The sequence below is a fragment of the Sphaeramia orbicularis genome, chromosome 13, assembly GCF_902148855.1.
Source record: "Sphaeramia orbicularis chromosome 13, fSphaOr1.1, whole genome shotgun sequence".
NCBI lineage: Eukaryota > Metazoa > Chordata > Actinopteri > Kurtiformes > Apogonidae > Sphaeramia > Sphaeramia orbicularis.
Window position 1 is genome coordinate 46,592,481 of NC_043969.1, and position 21,117 is coordinate 46,613,597.

Consider the following 21,117-nt stretch of genomic DNA (forward strand, 5'->3'; position numbering starts at 1 on the left):
AGTAATTACAAATGTTCAATGTGTGTGCCGTATGTGACGCAGCACACATCCAGTCGGTAGTGGAGTCCTTTTTTCCGACACAAACAGCCTTCCTCTTGAAACTTCTTAATCCACATCCAAATCTGCTTTCCTGTTGGCACTTGTTTATGAAATTTTCTAACAAATTCATGTTCCGCATTCACATTTGATTGGGTTTGGGCGTACTTTAATACACAGAACGCCTTTTCAGTTGCATTAAACAGCATGTCCATTCCTGAAAGCAGAACAATAAAAATGATACACTATTTTGAGCAAAAATTTTAATCAAATTATTAGGTGATGAAATAATGTCAAATTTTTTGGGACACCCTGTATATTCAAAAATGTATTGCATGTGTATGTTATGTATATTTCACAGCATTAGTGCATTAAACTCCTACATTAAGGTGAAAAACAGTACAGTGGGCAGTCTTATTATCATTAAAAATACAATTAAAATATGAGGAAATAATTGAATATGATGGTATTTCTGTGATCCAGTTGACAAACAGGTGAATGTTGTCATGAACACAGTAAATGAGAAACTAATGATCGACTCCTGAAACAAGGTTCATGTAAAACCATGAGAATTAATCTAACACACAGTTCATTAGTGGGTGTGTCTTACCCGTGGGCCGCCGTACGGAGCGGTTCACTTTAGGGTCCGAGTTCCTCAGGATGGTCACCCAGAACGGAGGAGCCGTCAGATCTGAGCATGACAGCGTTTATGTCAAACACTGATGGTTTTACTGTTGTTACATGAACCTTTTACTGGATCTAATGATCTGTCGTTCACCTGAAGGTTTTCTGGAATCCACTGTGGGTCCGGGTTCTCCATCTTCATCTGGATCATAAAAAACAACAAACACATGTCCATCAGCCAACATTTTATCACAATATAAAACAGGTGGAAACAGATCAGAGAGAGAGAATCACTGGAACGAAGAAACAGAGGAGAGATTGAAGGGAGGTTGTAAAAAATGAGACATTTTGTTGGTTCTGGACTCGACTGTGGACGTTTGTGAAGGAACATCCAGTCGAACCAACAGTGACCTGAACATTCTACCTTCCAACAGAATAAATAATCATTTTAAGCCTTTAAGGATGACCATTAAAACAGGCTATCTAGATTTCTTTATGTTGTTTTTGCAATAACAGTGTCAGAAAATGTGTTTTTTGCCAATTCTTTTGCACCTTTTTTTCAAATTGACTTTCAATATCTGGCCATTAATTATCATTATTATATTTAATAAATGCTTAAAACAGTGTGTTAGAGTAAAAAATACAAACAATGGACTTGAATTTTATCATTTATTCACTTTATCATGAATTTTATATTTATTATGAAAAACTGTAAATGTGTATAATGAGAGACCCTTCTGAGGAAGGCTACAGGTTGTAGCCAAAACAAGTCAAGGTAAAAAATCAACTTTTTTTCCATCTGTCTGACAAAAACGTACAGGAAATCTTGATAATTTCAGTAGACACTATGAACCTAATCAGACTATAACGAAACTTCATCAGATTATAGAAACAAGCTCTCAAAAATTTTACATGTGCTCAAACATTTTAGTTTGTCTAGATCATTCTGTCCATGTTCCAGCTTCTTATTTTTAGTTATTTCAAGTCATTTTTATCCTGCCTATCTCATTTTCTGTGTAGTGGTAGACAGAGCCTCTCATTTCAGCGACAAAAACATCCATTACCTGATTCAAATACAGACACTGCATCTCTGTCTGTCCTGGATAGCTCTCTGCACATAGGGTTCTGCACTCTTTTGGATAAAGGTCTCTGATGTTGTTCCTGGTACCTGCTGGAGTCATCCTCTCAGCTTCGGTAGTGCCCCGATCATTACTGGTACCACTGTCGCATTCACACCCCACATTTTCTGTCTCCTCTTTCAGCCCTTGGTATTTGTCAAGCTTCTCATGTTCCTTCTGATGCTGCTATCACTTGGGATTGCTACATCTACATTTTATATATGTATATATATATATATATATATATATATATATACACTGTATATATAATTTTTTTTTAATTTTTAATTTTTTTTTTTAACAGGTAAAATACAACTACCAATGAACTACATGAACTGGAAAAATACAGAAAAAAGACAGTGAAAAAAGTCAGTCTAAAACAAACAACAACAAAAAACTCGAGGAGTGTATCTCACCTTTGGTTGGAGACAAATCTTCACTGGTCTGAACCATCCCGTTGATGTGTTCTGTTCACGGAAGAAACAAATCAGTGTGGAAAAAAATGTAAACATTTGATGCAAATTTTACAAAAAAAGTCTACATGCATTATACTAGTTATATACATTACAGTAGTTTATTTATGTACATGATACTAGTTTACTTATGTACATTTACTTGGTTTGATGTGACACCAGTTGAAAAGCAGTGCTGAAGTATTGTGCCATATTGTTAAGTATTCTGCAGCCATATTACACTTTTTTTTTTATTAATGATAACATCAGCCTGCCCAGGGACTACAGGTGGAAATTAGCACTAGCTACAACATGGCACACTACATCTCTCCTGTTTAAGGTTAATGTATATTGTACATTGTCCCTGTCTAAATAAATAAATAAAATACAAAAAAAATATTGTAGATGTACTAAAGTGACATGAGGGAAAATGCAGACACTTCAGACACTTTAAACCTTGAACTATTAGAAATTATATAGTAAAAGTTCTACATTTGTATCTTCAAATAACTGCATTCCTAAACATTTAAGACCCAGTACAAACACACATAAGTTTCTGAATCTAATCCAAACATTACATGAAAAACCCCAGAAATGTGTTTGGATGTCCACTGTTCTTCTGTTGTAAAACATGATCACATGCCTCATAAACCACTTCAGCTCAATCCGCATTCTTTCCTGGATTTAACATAGCACATAGCATTTCTCTTCCGATCAACGTGGCCGGCTGTCATAACAACGCAATGTAAACTTGCTATGACATCATTTTCAGTGCGACTGCATCCAATGAAATTAAAGGTTACTTAAAGAATTTTCAGTTGAGAATATTGTTGTTTTGACTCAAATCTGTGGTCGATTTATAAAGTTAGAGCTCCGTGTCCAGTGTCAGTGATGGCTCTGGGTCTAAAAACCTGTGATCTGAAGGATGTTTAGTATCAGTTTAGCATGTTTGGACACTCAGAAGGTCATATTAAGACAAGTAGTTAGTGGCTCTTATGTAATAAAACACACATAGTTAAATTCAGCAGGTCAGTGGTATTAGTGGGTGTTGTGTATCTGACCGGTGCAGTTGGGGGTCAGCTGGAGGACTGAGGTTCCACTGATCGGTTTTCCATCAGGCGTAGAACACCAGCAGTAGCCGGTCTGGTTATAACACTGCACTGACAGGAAGTGACCATCTGAGCTGCATTCTGGGACAAAGATGGCGGCTGCAGGGTTAAGATGGCTGCCGCCGCTGCTGCTGTAGGTGGTGGCTTCCAGGGCCTGAGCACGGGCCAGCTGGCATTTAGACCGCCTGGGACCTACAGGGAAAAGAGGAAGAAGAAGAAGAAGGAGGAGGAGGAGGAGGAGGAGAAGAAGAAGAAGAAGAAGGAAAAGAAGGAGAAGAAGGAGGAGGAGAAGGAGAAGAAGGAGAAGGAGAAGAAGGAGGAGGAGGAGGAGGAGAAGAAGAAGAAGAAGAAAAAGAAGGAGAAGAAGGAGGAGAAGGAGAAGAAAAATAAGGAGAAGAAGAAGGAGGAGGAGAAGAAGGAGAAGAAGAAAAGAAGAAGAAGGAGAAGAAGGAGACGAAGAAGAAGAAGGAGAAGGAGAAGAAGGAGGAGGAGGAGAAGAAGAAGAAGGAGGAGAAGGAGAAGGAGAAGAAGAAGAAGGAGAAGAAGGAGAAGAAGAAAAAGAAGAAGAAGGAGAAGAAGAAAAAGAAGAAGAAGGAGAAGGAGAAGAAGGAGAAGAAGAAGAAGGAGGAGGAGGAGAAGAAGAAGAAAAAGAAGAAGAAGGAGAAGGAGAAAAAGAAGAAGAAGGAGAAGAAGAAGAAGGAGGAGGAGAAGAAGAAGGAGAAGCAGCAGCAGTGATAATCATGTACAGTCTGTTTGGTTTCCTGGTCGGAGCTTCAGCCTGAGCTTTCATACCTGAACAGTGGCTCCGGGGGGCGAGGCGGAGCTGGGAGTTGATGCACTGCGCCCGCTGGAACGCACACATGGACTTATACAACCTTCCATTGGTGCCACACACGGCTCGGTGGCGCCCCCTCTGGCAGTCCAGGACACAACCATGAGGCCACATGTTCTCAGTGAGGAGAAAAGGCTGGAAAACACCAACAGTTAGTGAGTCTGTTTACATGACTATAACAATACAATAACTGGGACTAACCAGATTACTGTAATAATCAGATGTGACGCGTTTACATGCACTTCAGAAATATGATAATCAACCCTGGTTTAGACGCTTCAGTCCATTATCGGATTTCTTTCAGAGTACATACATACATACATAATGGTGGTAGAATCAAACTTCCTATTACACTGGTCTACAAGGAAAATGCTTCCAGAATACAAGTAATGAAATTTTACCACATGAGAGTCACTGATAAAGAAAAATCAAGTCAAAAATGCTGGTTGGCTGAACTTTCCAAGATACAGCCTTGGGTCAAAATGTGAAATTCAAGAATTAACGAGAGAATGGGTTTGACTCAAAAGGAATATTTGTCTCAGAGCTACGAGATCTACTTCAAAACACTGTCTGCACATTAGAATACACTCACTTTACAGGTTCTATTTAGTGGAAGATTTATAAAACTATTATATAAATGTACATAAACCAATATATATGTGGAATAACACTTAATCATATACCTTGAAAACATCAGCAAACCGGCACTTTTGTCATTTATTTTCCAATTAATCTTATTGAAATATGTAACATTTAGCACATTTAATCTCTGAAGCAAATCATTTCTAAAAAATTGTAGACAAAATGTTATTGTCTTTTGCTCACATTTCACTACAGAACTTCCGTTTTCTATGATTTAAATTGTTTCTAACCATGCACAAATGTAAATGAATTAAATAAATCAGATTAAGATGTGTACATGCAGGAAGACATGGGCATATTAGGGGCAAATCCAGGTGTGTTAATCCAGTTTCTCATACTCAGATTACTGCCGTTATCTGATCAAACAGATCAGATTACACTGTTTACATGATATAACCTCTAATAACTCCAGAAATCTGATAATGATCAAGAGTATCAGACTAAGGCTAATATAGTCAAAATACAGCCAATTCTAGCTAAAAAAAAAAAAAAAAAAAAACAGACAAAATGACAAATTTAAGGCTTGAAAACCACAGTCAAACCAATGGATAGAATCATCTACTACTGTAACGTCTGTGACTTTGTGCTGCAGTTGTTTTCTCCTCTTTTTCCAAATGCAGCTGCAGCATTTAGAGTAAATTCACTTTGCATTCATGATTCTCCTTCAAGTTATTTTGACTCATCACCATTTCACAACAAACAGAAGACACAGTAAATGCATTCTGACAGCTGAGCGTGATCCAAACACTGCAGCTGCAAAGACAACATAGGCCCAAAGATTTATCATCCAAACAGTGAAGAAAAAGACGAAAAACAGAGTGAAAAGGGATTCAGACGTAGTGAAACAGTGGGAGGTGGAAAACATTCAGCACATGTGTATAAACCTGCAGTTTTACCTGATAACACCGCAACCTACTGAGTGAACACACTTCATTAATTGAAATAACGATGGGAGAGGATTCCCCGCTGAGAGATGCTCTGTCTTCATCTCACTGTGAGGAGAAAAGGAGGAGGAGGGGGAAGGAAGGGTCTACTGAGGCTTCATTAAACAAAAACCTGTGGCATAATATCCTGAAAAGTGTGTTCTGTCCAAAAAAAAAGAAAAGAAAATTATGGATCTACAGTTGTGGAAAAAATTATTAGACCACCCTTGTTTTCTTCAATTTCTTGTTCATTTTAATGCCTGGTCCAACTAAAGGTACATTTGTTTGGACAAATATAATGATAACAACAAAAACAGCTCACAGTAGTTTAATTTCAGAGCTGATATCTATCCATTTAACATGTTTTCTTGATAAAAACCAAAATCACTTCAGTTCTTCCATCAGTATCTATGACACCATACTGACAAAAACAGTGCTTTTAGACATTCCATGTTTTCTTTTCTGTCTGTTTTAGTCACATGATAATTCAGGAGTTAGTACTGGATTGCATAACCATTGTTTTTGATGACTCTTGATGGTCTAATATTTTTTACTCCAAGTCAGACGCTCAGTTGCTCTCTGTTGGAAGAATGTAAATGTCCCCACTGTTGGGCTATGGCTAAAACATTTACCATCAAGTTTGGCACTTGAAAGACTGATTTATGTAATAAAAAAGAAGACAGTTGAATTTTACAACATATGGGAGAACTTTATAGACTACGTACATAAAACATGGAGATAGAAGAGGCTCTGCAGGTATGACGGTACCTGGATAACACACTAAACTTGGATGCATTAAGTGAAACGGTAATGTTTAGGGATGTTAGATACTGGCTTTTTTTTGCCAAAAACCGATATGCCGATATTGTCCAACACTTAATTTCCGATTCTGTTATCTACCGATACCGCTGCTGATATATGTGGGATATAAAACTAATTTTAAGGTAACATCACATATCTCCTGTCATGGAATTAACACATCATGCCTAATTTTATTGTGATGCCCCATTGGATGGATTCTCAAATGCAACAAGGCTTTGAAAATGTAAACACTGTCTGTGCAAAGAACACATACTTCAACTTAAACTGTGGAAAAAATGCCATATTTACCGTATTTACGTTCTCTCCCTCCCTCCATGAGTCTATTACAGTGTGGCAACGCTACTGCACTATTTTGAAAACTGCACATTTCTTTCAGCTACAAACAATGCTTCACTTACACGTCGGCAAATGCCAGCGAAATCAAGGCATTATTTTATCGGTATTAATGAAAAAAACGATAACGATATTCACCGATATTACATTTTTATGCCAATATTGGGCCGATAATATCGGTGGGCCGTTATTATCGGACATCCCTAGTAATGTTAGTTGCCTCCACCAAGGAACGGCAGAGGTAATGTTTTCATTGGGGTTTGTCTGTCTGTTTGTTTGTTTGTTTGTTTGTCTGTTAGCAAGATAACTCAAAAAGTTATGGATGGATTTGGATGAAATTTTCAGGAAATGTTGAGACTGGCACAAGGAACAAATGATTACATTTTGGTGGTGATGGGGGGGGGGGGGGGGGGGGGCTGATCTTTCTTGGCCTAGGTTTGCGCTCTCCGAGTGCTTTTCTAGTTTAATCTGTTTTTTTATAACGTAATATCAGTACTGCTATGAATTACTTTTTTATTTTGCTTATCATTATTATTTTATTATTATTATTATTTTATTATTTTTAAATTACACTTTGGGGCTGTGTTTTTTTGTTGCCTTTTTGTAAAAAATTGTTACATGTATAGATGTACAGTATAACAACATTTTTTGTGTGATATTTATTTTATGTGATATTTAATACAGTCCCTTTTGAACTAATTATTTTTGCTGCTGAACAGAACAGAGTTGCTAAATGAATTTTCATTGTTCCTGTGACAGTGACAAGACAGATCTATTCTATTCTATTCTATTCTATTCTATTCTATTCTATTCTATTCTATTCTATACTTTTGATGTTTACTGGGTAATACTGGGTTTTTGGAGTTTTTCTTTGCCGAGAAGGAGGGTCTAAGGATGGGGGATGCCCGGGACATTAATCCATTTCCTTCTTCTACTGATAATTTGACTGTTGTTTGTTTGTTTTCATATCCAACTAATTCTGTAAAGCCTTGTGTGTCTTTTTTTTTGTTTGTTTTAATGTTATATACCTGTTGTGAAGCACATTGCATCTACTGTGTGCATGATACTGATGTTATATAAAAAAAAAAAAAAAACTGATTAAATTAACATTACCATTTAATTTAATGCATCCAAGTTTAGTATGTTATCCAGGTACTATCATACCTCCAGAGCCTCTCTTTTTTTGTTTTTATGTTATATACCTGTTGTGAAGCATATTGAGTCTGCCTTGTGCATGAAATGTGCTCTATCAATAAAGTTGAACTGAACTGAATAAACTATATGGATATGAATATTAGAACACTTCATGGCTAAAGCTCGTAACATGTCCTTTTTGTGCTGATTTAAGATATATAAAGAATTGTATATATAAAATATAATATAAACAAATATAAAACTATATTATGAACTATATTATCACCTGAATCCATCGCGTCCACATACTTTTGTCCATATACTCTACATAACAAATCTACCAAAGTGCAGTTCTAATGTACTTCTGTTTGGTTAATTCCTACTTGTGATGGCGACAGTGTTCTGTGAGGCTGTAGTGAGTGTTGAAGTTGTGTTAAGGTACTATATGAACTAGGACAGAGGGGGGGTGGGGGTGGGGGGGTACAATGGTCTAAATGAGTCCCACATGCTGCTCCAGGTGGCCGACGGCTTCACCCTGGGCTCCAAAACATACATGTGATTGGTCACGCCGCCACGCAGACATACTGAAAACACCTGAAACACGCCACGCGCCGAGCCCGCCCCCTCGCCCCTCATCAGTGGGTCTTTGTCTGATGTGGGCGGGCTCTGAGACACATGAGTCCAGCGTCTAATAGTGTTGACATAATGTGGTGATGAATGAGGCCTCTGTGTCCCAACCAGAGGCTTTAATTCAGGTAAAAACCACCGAGTGCTCGCCTCCTGACGCTCATTCAACCATTGTCTCGGTTTATCCTCACACCTGGAAAAACTGGGTTCTTTAAAGCTGTAAAATACTTATAATTATTCTGAAATGGAAAAATGTAGACGCAACAAAAAACACTTAAAATATCCGACCTTTAGCTCATTCACTGTGACATTAAATTTACTTTTTCACTTCAGTCGCATAACATTAAAACGTTTACCCTTAGTGACCCCTCAAGCCATTTTTGTACATATTTATCATTCTTATTTTCTTTTTTACTCTTTATCATTATGTCTGTATTGCAGCTTATGGCATGGATGTCTCTTTTTTGACATATTTTTTTAATCTAATCTCAATCACTCTCACAAGTCTGTTATACACTATTGACACTTTTTGCATCCTGTGCTATAAAATCATCATACGTCAATATTTTTCACATTTTTTCTGAGGAAAATCTCTTAAAACACTTCAGCTCTGCTCAAAACTACCAAAAGTTCAGTAATTTTCCGAACTTTAACCCTTTAAATGTAAATTTTAATACATGACGTCACTGTTATTTATGAAAAAAACAAAAATAATTACAAAGTTATTAAATATTTTTATACAATGAATAATGTGGGGGTATTGTTGGTGATTATAGTCTAAGATATGTTAAAAACTGTCACTGATTTCATTACATTAATAGTTTTTGTTCCGTTCTGGACCCTTATGGTATATAATGACTCATTGACTTACATTGAAAACACATTTTTAATCCAATTAAAAAATACTAATAAAGTGAAATCAATGTTGTTGCTGCTTTTTGACATACCCAAGACTCTACTTTGTTTTTCTTAACCATTTATGTTCATTTTTGTTATTTTTCTTCCTAGGTTTTCTGATAATTATGTCTATGTTACAGCTCATGGCATGACTGTTTCTTTTTTGACATATTTTTTAATCTAATAGAAGTTTCTCTGTTAACTATTGGCACTTTTTCACCCTGTACTATAAAATCATCATATTTCAATACTTCTTCTTGCATACATCAGGGTCTTGGATGTGTCAAAGATGCATTATGGGATTGAAACCTCTTCATTTCAGATTGTTCTAGTTTCTATGTTATATATTTATCTGTCATGTACCTCCACATTTATTTCCATAAACTATATTAAACTGTTTTGTTACATCTTGTTTGACTATTTTAGTGGTTATTACTGCACAAAAACATCAGAACATACGTCACATATAACCTTATTGTAGTTTTAACCACATAACTCATGACATAACACAATGAAGGTCACCAATATGCAACAAACAAACATATTATGAATGTGTCTGTAACATAATCATCAGTTTCAGCTTCTTTCTGCTTCACAAATCTTTCATTAAAACTCTTCCAATTCAGTTTCAATAAAAGTGATCTAAAAATACATTTTCTGCCTAAACCCCAAACTCTTCCAGGTGTAAAAACCCATGTGTCACCAACTCAGCTCTGGAAAAAACACTGTCTGAAAGTGAGAATGTCGTTTTGGGAGAACGGTGGGAAATAACGGGGGCGACGGCGACGGTGGGGAGGTGGCTTAAGAGGAAAACTGGAACAGAATGAGACGTATAGTTTTACTAAAATCTGCAAACTGCAGCCAGACCAAGCAAAAGACGGAAAAAACACACAAACTGAAGTGTTCTTCTGATTCCATGAGGTAAAAACATGCTATAAATAGGTGAACACTGAGTTTCCCTTAGTGTAAACATGTATATCAGGCTTTTTAAAGGGTTAAATCTCACAATAATATGAAACAAAACTGTAAACTGTGTCTCCGTGCGTGTAAATAAACTGTAATAAAGAAAAAGATGCAACGATAAGAAAAGAAAATGAAACATGGAGGTAAAAGAAGAGAATGGAGTGGAAAAGAAAAGCTTTGCAGGCAAATAAAAGATGTGAATAAGGAAAAAGGTTTGGAAATGAAAATGGAAAAGATGTAGAAATGGAGGAAAAGGGTTAGAGGAAAGGAAGGAATGATGGGAAAAAAGAAAAGGATCATCAGAAAAAGGAGAAAGGATCCAGTAACAGCAATAATATAATAAAGGGGAACAATGTAATACCTGCCAATAACGGAAAAATTCAGTCCATTTTAAATGTAATAAAGCCGAAAATGTAGTAAAATATTTGAGACATAATTAAGGTTGAACATGTTCCTGTTGTTTTTACCATCAGGCTCCTTAATGGACACTGACACTGGACTAAAACTCATATAGTGTTCTAACTGATTATATGTGTAAAATAACTTATTATCTGTACAATATTATTATTATTATCAGATTATTATTCATCTTATCTGATCTTGTTAATGTCTACATTCTCATTTTGTACCTCCAGACACTCTATATGTATGTATTCATTTTCTCTTAATGTTTATATCGTTTTTTCTTCTTCCCTATATATATATTGTTTTTGGTTTTTTTTACTTTTTTTTCTTGTGTATTTATTGTTTCTCTTGTTGTAAACAGTGAGTTGACTAGTTCTTCTTTTCCAAATGTCACTGCACACCTACCAGGGATGAAGGAAGGAAGGAAGGAATGGGTGAATGAACGAATGAATGAATGATTGAAGGAAGGAAAAAAGAAAGGAAGAAAGGAAGGAATGGGTGAATGAATGAATGAATGACTGAAGGAAGGAAAGAAGGGATGAATGAAGGAAGGAAGGAAGGAAGGAAGGAAGGAAGGATGAATTAATGATTGAAGGGAGGAAGGAATAAATGAATGAATGAATGAATGAATGAAGGAAGGAAAGAAGAAAGAAAGGATGTTAATGGATGAAGGAAGGAAGGAAGGAATGACAAAATGAATGAATGAAAGAATGAATATGGATGACAGACAGACAGACAGACAGACGTTAACACAGTTAATCTCCTCTTTTCTAAACTCCAGTTTGACGGTGGAAGAACATGGCTCAGTCGTAGTAAAGGTGAGAACACTCGTCCTCTGTCTGCTCAGGCCTCACACCTTCCAGATACCGAGCGGCCGCTGTAGGAAAACAGACAAACTCATCTCCAGAGCTTTGCGGAATATGATGTTTGGCGTGGAAAAGGGCGTCTGATGGCGCTGAAAGGCCTGTTGACACCCAGCGCCGGCTTCACCGTCTGCACAAACGTCCAACGGACACTGAATCGCTCACTTGTGAAGGCAGGACTTTTTCTCTCTGGCATTAATCTGTCCAGTCGACATTAAAACCACCATTAACGCGCACACGAGGGACGATGACATGTTTAACCTGTCGCTGGATGTGTGCGTGTTCACGAACCGATGACATACGGCGTGATGGGACGCAGACGCACAAACACTCATTGACTTTACTAATGAAGGAGCAGACCTGGACATTCCTGCACATACAGACGCACTCTGTGCAGCACACGCACATTTACCACTATTTTTATTTTTCATTTAGCCCATTAGACACAAATTACTCGCACTTCACGTTAACTGCCAACCATTTCCAAACCGTACGCTCATACTGAACCACTGAGTGTGAGATTCCCTTCAGTGGACGGACCAGACCGACGTCCTGTTGACTTTACTGCCTTTAACACTTCATGTCACACATTAAAACCTGAACGACACAAACAAGCAACTTTTACAGCCATCTTTGGATTTTTAGTTTAACCTATTGAGACCCAGGAAAGTAAAAATTTGGCATTTTTTTACATTAAATAATTGTCTTGATTGGAAACAACTAGGGATGTAACGATTACCGGTATAACAATAAACCGCGGTAAAATTTCCGATGGTTAGTATTACCTTTTAAATTCTAATTATCATGATAACCGTGTTCAATTACCACATTTAGAAAACTTGATATGTAAATGGTCAAACAAGCTCCACTATGACCTGTCCAGCTCCTTTTTTTTCCACTCAAAAAACACTCAGGAATTGATAGGAGAATTGATAAGGAATTGGATTGGTAAATAGAATCGACAATGGCATTAATATTAATAAAATCCTACCAACTGCCACCCCTAATGCAGATATCTCTGGCCATAAGGTGCCACCTTTAATGCACATTTGTATGTTTGATGTTTACATGTTAATATTTGAATGTTTCTGCCACAGAAAGTACATTGTGCATGTTATTTTATTTATTTATTTATTTTCAAAATACAACTTGGTTACATTATTTTAGTGTGCATTTAAGTACTTTTTGAACATTTTGAGCATATTTCAACAATACCGTGATAATAATGTTAACTGTGATAATTTTGGTCACAATAACCGCGACATGAAATTTTCATATCGTTACATCCTTAGAAACAACATAATGCAACAGTTTTTTCAGATACTTTTTTTTGCAGTGGACAGAGTTTTGTGTTTTTTTTTAAGTGTGAAACTCTTGTTCCGTACAGACGATAAAAATGCTTTGCAAATTAAAAAAGCAACCAATGAGATCAAAAGTTTCTAATCAAAGTTTCTAATCACATTATGGCAGTGTTTTTCAACCTTGGGGTCGGGACCCCATGTGGGGTCACCTGGAATTTCTAGTAATTGATAAAAATAAAAACTTACTAATAAAAAATATATGCTGAGTTGTAAGAGACAATCACAATCCATAAAAGACATGACAAACTGTGAAGCTGAAACTGAAGCACTGTGGTACTTTGCGTTCTTGTTTGTTCAGTATTAATTGTCCTCCTTGTAAATCACAGCTGGACTGACTGTACAAATCCTGACCAAGGAAAATCAAATTCTCCCTTTGTGCAGTAATCTACACCTGGTTTTACTGCCTCCATCCAGAACAATATACATTATATAGACTAAATGGTATCTAAAATTAACATTTATTTGCAACATAGTATAGCAAACTATTACATGATCCAAAAAGCATTTTATTTTAGCAAAAAAAAGCCTCCATTTTGAGTGTCTGGGGTCGCTGGAAATTTTTGATGTTAAAATGGGGTCACAAGCCAAAATGGCTGTGAACCACTGCATTATGGGATCTTGTGCAATTGAATCATTGGTTCATTTTTCTTCAATAACAGATCAATTACTGTAAATGTTGACCTTTGACCTTTTGACTGAATATGTGTCACCACAACTGGACGACCTTCAACCACCCATCATGTTCCAGCAGATGGTGCACCACCTCATTAGGTTCTACATGTCGGTGGGTTCTAAATCAAACATTTCCACACTGGTGGATTGGAGGGGATGGTCCGACTCCCTGGACACCTCATTTATCAGATATCACTGCCCTAGATTTCTTTCTTTGGGGTTATGTTAAAGATATCGTGTAACAAACAAAGATACAGAACATCAACGACCTGAAGCACAAGATCACTGATGTCATTGATGAGGCTATGATACAGCAAACATGAAACAAATCCAGTACCGTATTAACCCTTTCATGCATAGTGGTCACTACAGTGGACAGTTACTCTACAGCTTTACTCTTGTATATTCATGGGTTTAGTTGTTTTAGTTCCATATCAACCAACACAGTGGACACTTATGCATCATCTCATAAACTGCAATTCATACCATTACTGTAACTTTGCTGTTCTTGGTTGGTTCTTGAGTGGAAATCAATTGTTAATATTTATTTTTTGCATATTATCTCCATGAGGTGAGTAATAACTAGTATTAGAATATGTTAAAATGTGAGAAAACATCAGATTAGCTGCATTAACAAAACAAAACAACAAAAACTCATATTTACTGAGACTGAAGAGGTAAATTCATGAGAAAAAAACCTTGAATATTGAAGTCATAAATATGACCCCCCCCAAAAAAAAAAACAACAACAGAACTTCTATCAGAAAGTGACTAATTTTTAAGAAAAACAGACAGTTAATCATATACTTGCAACAGAGATTAAAGTCAGAAAATTGCAAAAAGTAAAAAAAAAAAAAAAAAAAAAAAAAAAAGGCCAAAAATTAATGAGAAAAATCCATGAATGTTTTAGGTTATAAATAAGAAATTTGCAAGAAAAAAAATTGTAAAACCTGACTATTCAAGTCATAAATTTGGGCAAAAACATCTCAAGTTAAAGCTGTGGATTTATTTACAAGAAAAACAAATAAATAAACTGTGAAACTGAAGTGGTGAATGTAGACAGAAAAAAATATGATTAACCCTTTCATGCATAGTGGTCACTACAGTGGACAGTTACTCTACAGCTTTACTCTTGTATATTCATGGGTTTTGTTGTTTTAGTTCCATATCAACCAACGCAGTGGACACTTATGCATCATCTCATAAACTGCAGTTCATACCATTATTGTAACTTTGCTGTCCTTGATTGGTTCTTGAGTGGAAATCAATTGTTAATATTTATTTTTTGCATATTATCTCCATGAGGTGAGTAATAACTAGTATTAGAATATGTTAAAATGTGAGAAAACATCAGATTAGCTGCATTAAACATGGTTTCATTTCACTGTTTTCATATCACTTTATGATATTGGGTTTTAAATACGTTTCTTTGCTTCAAGAATAAAATTCATGGTGTAGCTGAGTGGACATTTTTGTAACTCCATGAAAAACAGGTTGATTTAAAAAAAAAAAAAAAATTCAATCACATTGTTTTTTTTGTCATGCCTAAAGAGGAATAAAAACACTCAGGAAAAAAAATCTTGATTAAGATTCTAATAATTCATGCATGAAAGGGTTAAAGCACTTCGTATAACTAATGATGTGCATATAGAGGTGGATTAAATAAAGCTGGATTCTTACAGGTTTCTACAACTTAAATTTAAGAGTTTTTAAGACTTTTTAAGACTATTTAGAACAGAATTTAATGCCCATTTCACAGCCATAGTGGCAAAAAATTTGTGACTCCTAGAATTTAGGAAAACTGATCTACTTACTCCAATGCTTAGATTCCCATCTTTCCAAGTTGAATTGATTTCTTGCACAAGTGCAGCAAGCTTCAAAAATTTTCCCCTCCACTCATGTCAACCAGGTCAAAAATGACCTTTTCCCCAACCAGGTATTATTAAATTTGTCCTTCCCCATGCTTACTTTCCACTTGCTAACTGTTCCTTAAAGTTCCCAAAGTCAGCTTTCTCGGGCAACACACATGACTAACACACGCTGCACGTATGTTGGGCTGAATGTTCTGTGGCCATTTCTGCAAAGTTACCAATAACCAGTTCTTAATTTTTTCTTTTTTTTTGGGGTGACCTCCTGGATGGAGAAGTGTTTTTAATGTTATAATGACTGTACAATGGAGGTAAAGCTTTGGTTTTTATAGTGACAGATGCTGTACATGCGTTGGTTTGTGGGGCTGATGTTATACAGGGTGAGTCAGAAAAAACGCTCTTTTCATTTAAAGAAATTGTACCACTGAAATGGAAATGCTTATTTTTCTTTTGATTATACAGTCACATTGATGTGGTTATTGAGCATGTCTGGCGATTGAATCATTGATTTATGGCATAGCATAACAGAGGGAATGTCCATTGTTTATTGTGCACCGAAATATCTGCCAACACAGTTTATGCCACCGTGAATGAAATTGAAATTGTCAACCATTACAGCATGTTTACTCGCCATCAAAATGTTTTGTCTCAACGAAGTCGTCCGGCACGACCTTCAACCTGGCTACCATTCAGACTGATGCAAATCTGTGCTCATTGTCGCATCTCTAACACAGCTCTTCTCGCCATTCGTGTTCGTCGTAGGGCTTGGATTTCAGCCGTGATGCGATTTCGGAGTTCCTGAAGAGTTTGTGGAACAGTCTGATACACACGGTTTTTAAGATACCCCCACAAGAAAAAATCAAGGGGGGTCAAGTCCGGGGATCTAGGTGGCCACTCTCTCTCCTGACCCAAACAGACAACTCGATGAGGAAATAATACCTGCAATCGCACTGTCATGTAGGCCTATGTCCTGAGTGTGAAAGCAAAGCTCCGACTCCTGTAATTGTTGTCAATTTCAAGTTTGTTCACTGTGGCATACATTGTGTTGGCAGGTATTTCAGTGCCCAATAAACAATGGACCTTCTCTCTCTTATGCAATGCAATAAATCTATGACTGCATCACCAGACATGCTCAATAACCACATCAATATGACTGTATGGTCAAAAGAAAAATCAGTGTTTCCGTTTTAGCAGGACAATTTCTTTAAATGGAAAGAGCGTTTTTTCTGACTCACTCTGTATGAGGATTTTTACTTTTTCACTTCACACCACTAGCTAATATTTTGCTTGCCTTTCCTTGTCTTGTGTTTTTGGTCTGTCAGGTAGCATTGACCATTGTCAGCCAAAACATACTTTACCCAGGCAAAAAAAAAAAACACACGATACACACGATATGTCATTGGACCGTCATGTTATAGTTTTTGGCACATAGAACTAATGTGGTTCCTACTTTCAGTATAAATTGTCGGGTTGGAACAGGTGGAACTGAGTCGACTAACGTTACTTTCTTTGCAGTTTGGACATTTAATAGACACATTTAAACACAATACAACAAACAAGTTTATATCAACATAACTTAAGACCTACCATATCAAATTCAATGCCTTTTAAAGACTGTTTTAAGGCATTAAATGCAGATTTGTAAATTCCAGAATTCTAAGACTTTTTACGAGATCACGTTGGGGAACCCCATGAGGCAAAAAAAAACTTCACTATCTATGTTGCGTTCTGTAATAACTTCCACAAATTTGTCTATTGATTTGCTTTTGTAATAAATTTGTTAAATGATAAAGAGACTTTATGGACACCCTGTATACTGTATTTATTGCTTTCAAAGCTCTCCACCTCCTTTACTAAACATTTTAAGTCCGATGCTTTAAGGTTAAATAACCGTAGCTGGACAATAAAACAATGACAATAACTGTCTTGATATATTTTTAAATCACAATATTTATTATTCTTTTATATATTTTGTTGACATCCTCAGCTAAAACACTTCAATATTTGCCATTTTATTTAACTATACTCGAGTAAATTTCCACATTGAACAAATATTTTATCATTATAATAGTTTGGAAAAGACTTATTCCACAATTTGTTAAATTTTCTGACAATATTGAATAAAAACTCAGATTTTCATTTATTATCTTGTATTGAAACAAATTAATAAGTTCTGTGTACATGATAAACCCCTCCCTCCCCTGTTTATTTACACAGCGTCCTATTAAAACATATTGGTGGATTACTGTGGCTGTTTTTCATGCTTTTCTCACACAGACAAACCGCCAAGTGTTTCCCTCGAGTCGAAGGTTAAATATTTGTCTGGCAGCGACCGGTGTGTGTTTGTGGTTTGGTCCAACAGGTTGTGTTACTCTGCTTGGTGTCCAATCGTATTCTCCAGGGATGACGGTGAAATAACACCAGAAAAATGATCTGTTTAGGCTTTTAACGCAGACAGAAATACTGAAGTAATATTATAAATCTGGTACTAGATTATCGTGTCTGTTCATTGGGACTAAAGTAATTAAATCTGTGTAGAAGATGGAGTTAAAACGAAGACCATTTTACAGACTTTGAAGCATATTCTGTCAGTTTCTGCACAGAAATCAAAGATATGTTGGTTCTTAAAAGCTTTAAGATGAAGAAATTCAAGACTAAAGTTTAAAACAAGCACTCACTTCAGTTTGTAGCTCATCTTAAGGCTGGACAATGTGGTGAAACATCTAATGTAAAGTTTTTTTCAGTGAATGATTCATGATATTTACAGATTTTTTTTTGTATTTCTACATGAACTCAAGATAAAACATGATTTAAGAATAAAATATGCAATAAACTATACGCTGTATATCTGCAACTTGTCAAAAAACAGCAATAAAAAAATATATTGATATCACGGATCATAATCTATGATTATCATGATAAACATCTAAAGGTTGATGCTCTGTCTACACCAGATGGTTATTATTGGTTTTACACTATTCTGGAAAGACAGAAAAAGAGAAAAACCTGAGAAAAACAATATAAACAGACTTAGCAAGACAAAAATCCACAGAAAAATAACGTATAAAGACATTACGAGGTAAAAACCAAAGAAAAATCACACAAAAAATGGAGTAACAAGACAAAAAATTAAGCCATAACACAACATATGACATAACACAACAAAAACAAAAGCAAAAATCATGTAAAAAGACACAACCAGGCAAAATTGCAGCAAAACTACCTTTAAAAAAAGGCATAACAAGACGAAAACCAGCGAAAAACCAATGCAAAAGGATTTAAGAACAACAAAAACCAAGTAAAACTGATGTAAAAAGACAGAACAAGACCTGAACAAACACACTGTAAAAATATGTACTGACAAAAAAACCTGAGAAAAATGACCGAAAGACATAACTAGACAAACACCTCATATTAACACACTACTGTTATATGTATATTAGCTATAAAGGTGACTTCTTAAATGAAACGGTCTCAGATTAACTCTAATGTTTAATTGATTGTTTCATGTTTAATTTTTAACTGGATAAAAAAAAAGCTCCTAAAACATTATTTTTGATTCAGACTGTAGACAAAAATCAGAGAACTGACACTGAATTGAGACAGAAAATATTAATTTAACAGTTCCTTCAGTTTTGTTCATTTGGTCAAATCTTTAAAGAATATCAGTACAAAATAAACATAATGAGCAAAATAATCAATAAAGTAAATAAAATAGAATGACAAATTAACAATATGTGATAAAAATAACAAAATAATGCATAAAATTAGCAACATTAGGTGTCAAACATGCGACCCAGGGGCCATATCCAGCCCGCCAAAGGGTCTGTTTTAGTCCGTAGGTTGAATTAGTGAAATGCGAAAATTACACTGAAGATATTAACAATCAATGGTGTAAAAATCATTTTAATTCAGGTTCCACATATGGACCAATTAGATCTCAACTGGGTCAGATCAGTAAAATAGTATCATAACAACTTATAAATAATGACAACTGCAGATTTTATTTTTGTTTTAGTCAAAAAAAAAAAAGTATAATTACATGAAAACGTTTACATTAACAAACTATCCTTTTACAAAAAATGTGAATAACCTGAACAAATATGAACAACCTGAAATGTCTTAAGAGAAGTAAATGCAATTTTACCAATATTATACCTGGTGCTATATGTTTTGTGTATTTGTAATTGTAATGTAAGTTGTAATGCACATGTGTAAATGATAAACTGATAAACTGAGGCAGAATATTGTTAAATTTCCACTTGTTTTTCTTAAGACATTTCAATTTGTTCATGTTATTCAGATTTTTAAGGAAACGTTGTAGATGTAAACATTATCCTAATGTAATTGTACTTTTTTTCACTGGTATTATTTTACTGATCTGGCCTACTTGACATCATGTTGGGGTGAATGTGGCCCCTGAACTAAAATGAGTTTGACACCCCTGTATTAAACAAAATGCCAGAAAATAGCAAAAAACAACAACTACATAATCAATATAATGAACGGCGTAGTTTAACCCTTTCATGCATATTGGTCACTACAGTGGACAGCTATTCTACATCTGTTTTCTAATATATTCATGGGTTTTGTTGTTTTAGTTTGATATGAGTTAACACAGTGGACACTTTTGCACCATCCCATACACTGATATTCATACCATTACTATAACTTTGCTGTTCTTCATAAACCTGATGTGCAGTGACATGTTTGAGTGTAAATCAATTGCTAATAAAAATTGCGCATATGATAAAATGTGAGAAAACATCAGATTAGCTGCATTAAAAATGTTTTGATTTTCATTCATTCATTCATTTTCTGAACCCGCTTTATCCTCACTAGGGTCACGGGGGTCGCTTGGAGCCTATCCCAGCTACATAGGGGCGAAGGCGGGGTACACCCTGGACAAGTCTCCAGTTCATCGCAGGGCTGAACATATAGAGACAAACAATCACTCTCACATTGTTTTGATTTTGTCTATCACTTTCTGATATTAAAAAATTAAACACATGGTGTCGAGCGGAGTGGACATTTTTGGAACTCCACAAAAAATTATGAAGGTAGATTTGTTTCTTTACTGCTTTAACCCAAAAAGTTATTTTCATTAAAGAAAAAAAAAATCAATTAAAAAATATTCACTTCAAAGAAAAAAGTGTTCAAATGCAATTTTTTGGATCATAATTTTTTTTTTTTTTTTTTTTTTTTTTGCATTCAAACACTTTTTTTTAATTGAATTTTTTTTAGTTAAAGCAATAAAGTAACAAATCTACCTTCATAAAAAAAAACCAGGTTTATTAAAAAAAAAAAAAAAAAATCAATCGCATTGTTTTTTTCATGCCTAAAGAGGGATAAAAACACTCAGGAAAAAAATCTTGACTAAGGTTCTCATAATTCATGCATGAAAGGGTTAAATAAAGAAAATCATCAATAAAATGA

At 35.4% G+C, this 21,117-nt stretch overlaps 1 protein-coding gene across 2 annotated transcripts in view; it reads right to left on the minus strand.

The window, feature by feature from the left end:
• The window catches only part of LOC115431602 (SPARC-related modular calcium-binding protein 1-like), a 39,085-nt gene that overhangs the window by 17,268 nt on the left and 700 nt on the right, over positions 1 to 21,117 (minus strand). For both annotated transcript variants that reach the window (XM_030152083.1, XM_030152082.1), the window contains 5 exons: positions 4,132 to 4,306; positions 3,292 to 3,531; positions 2,195 to 2,245; positions 815 to 862; positions 647 to 727 (listed from right to left, as the gene is read on the minus strand). In XM_030152083.1, the coding sequence (XP_030007943.1) occupies positions 647 to 727; positions 815 to 862; positions 2,195 to 2,245; positions 3,292 to 3,531; positions 4,132 to 4,306 (595 nt within the window). The remainder of the gene's footprint in view (positions 1 to 646; positions 728 to 814; positions 863 to 2,194; positions 2,246 to 3,291; positions 3,532 to 4,131; positions 4,307 to 21,117) is intronic.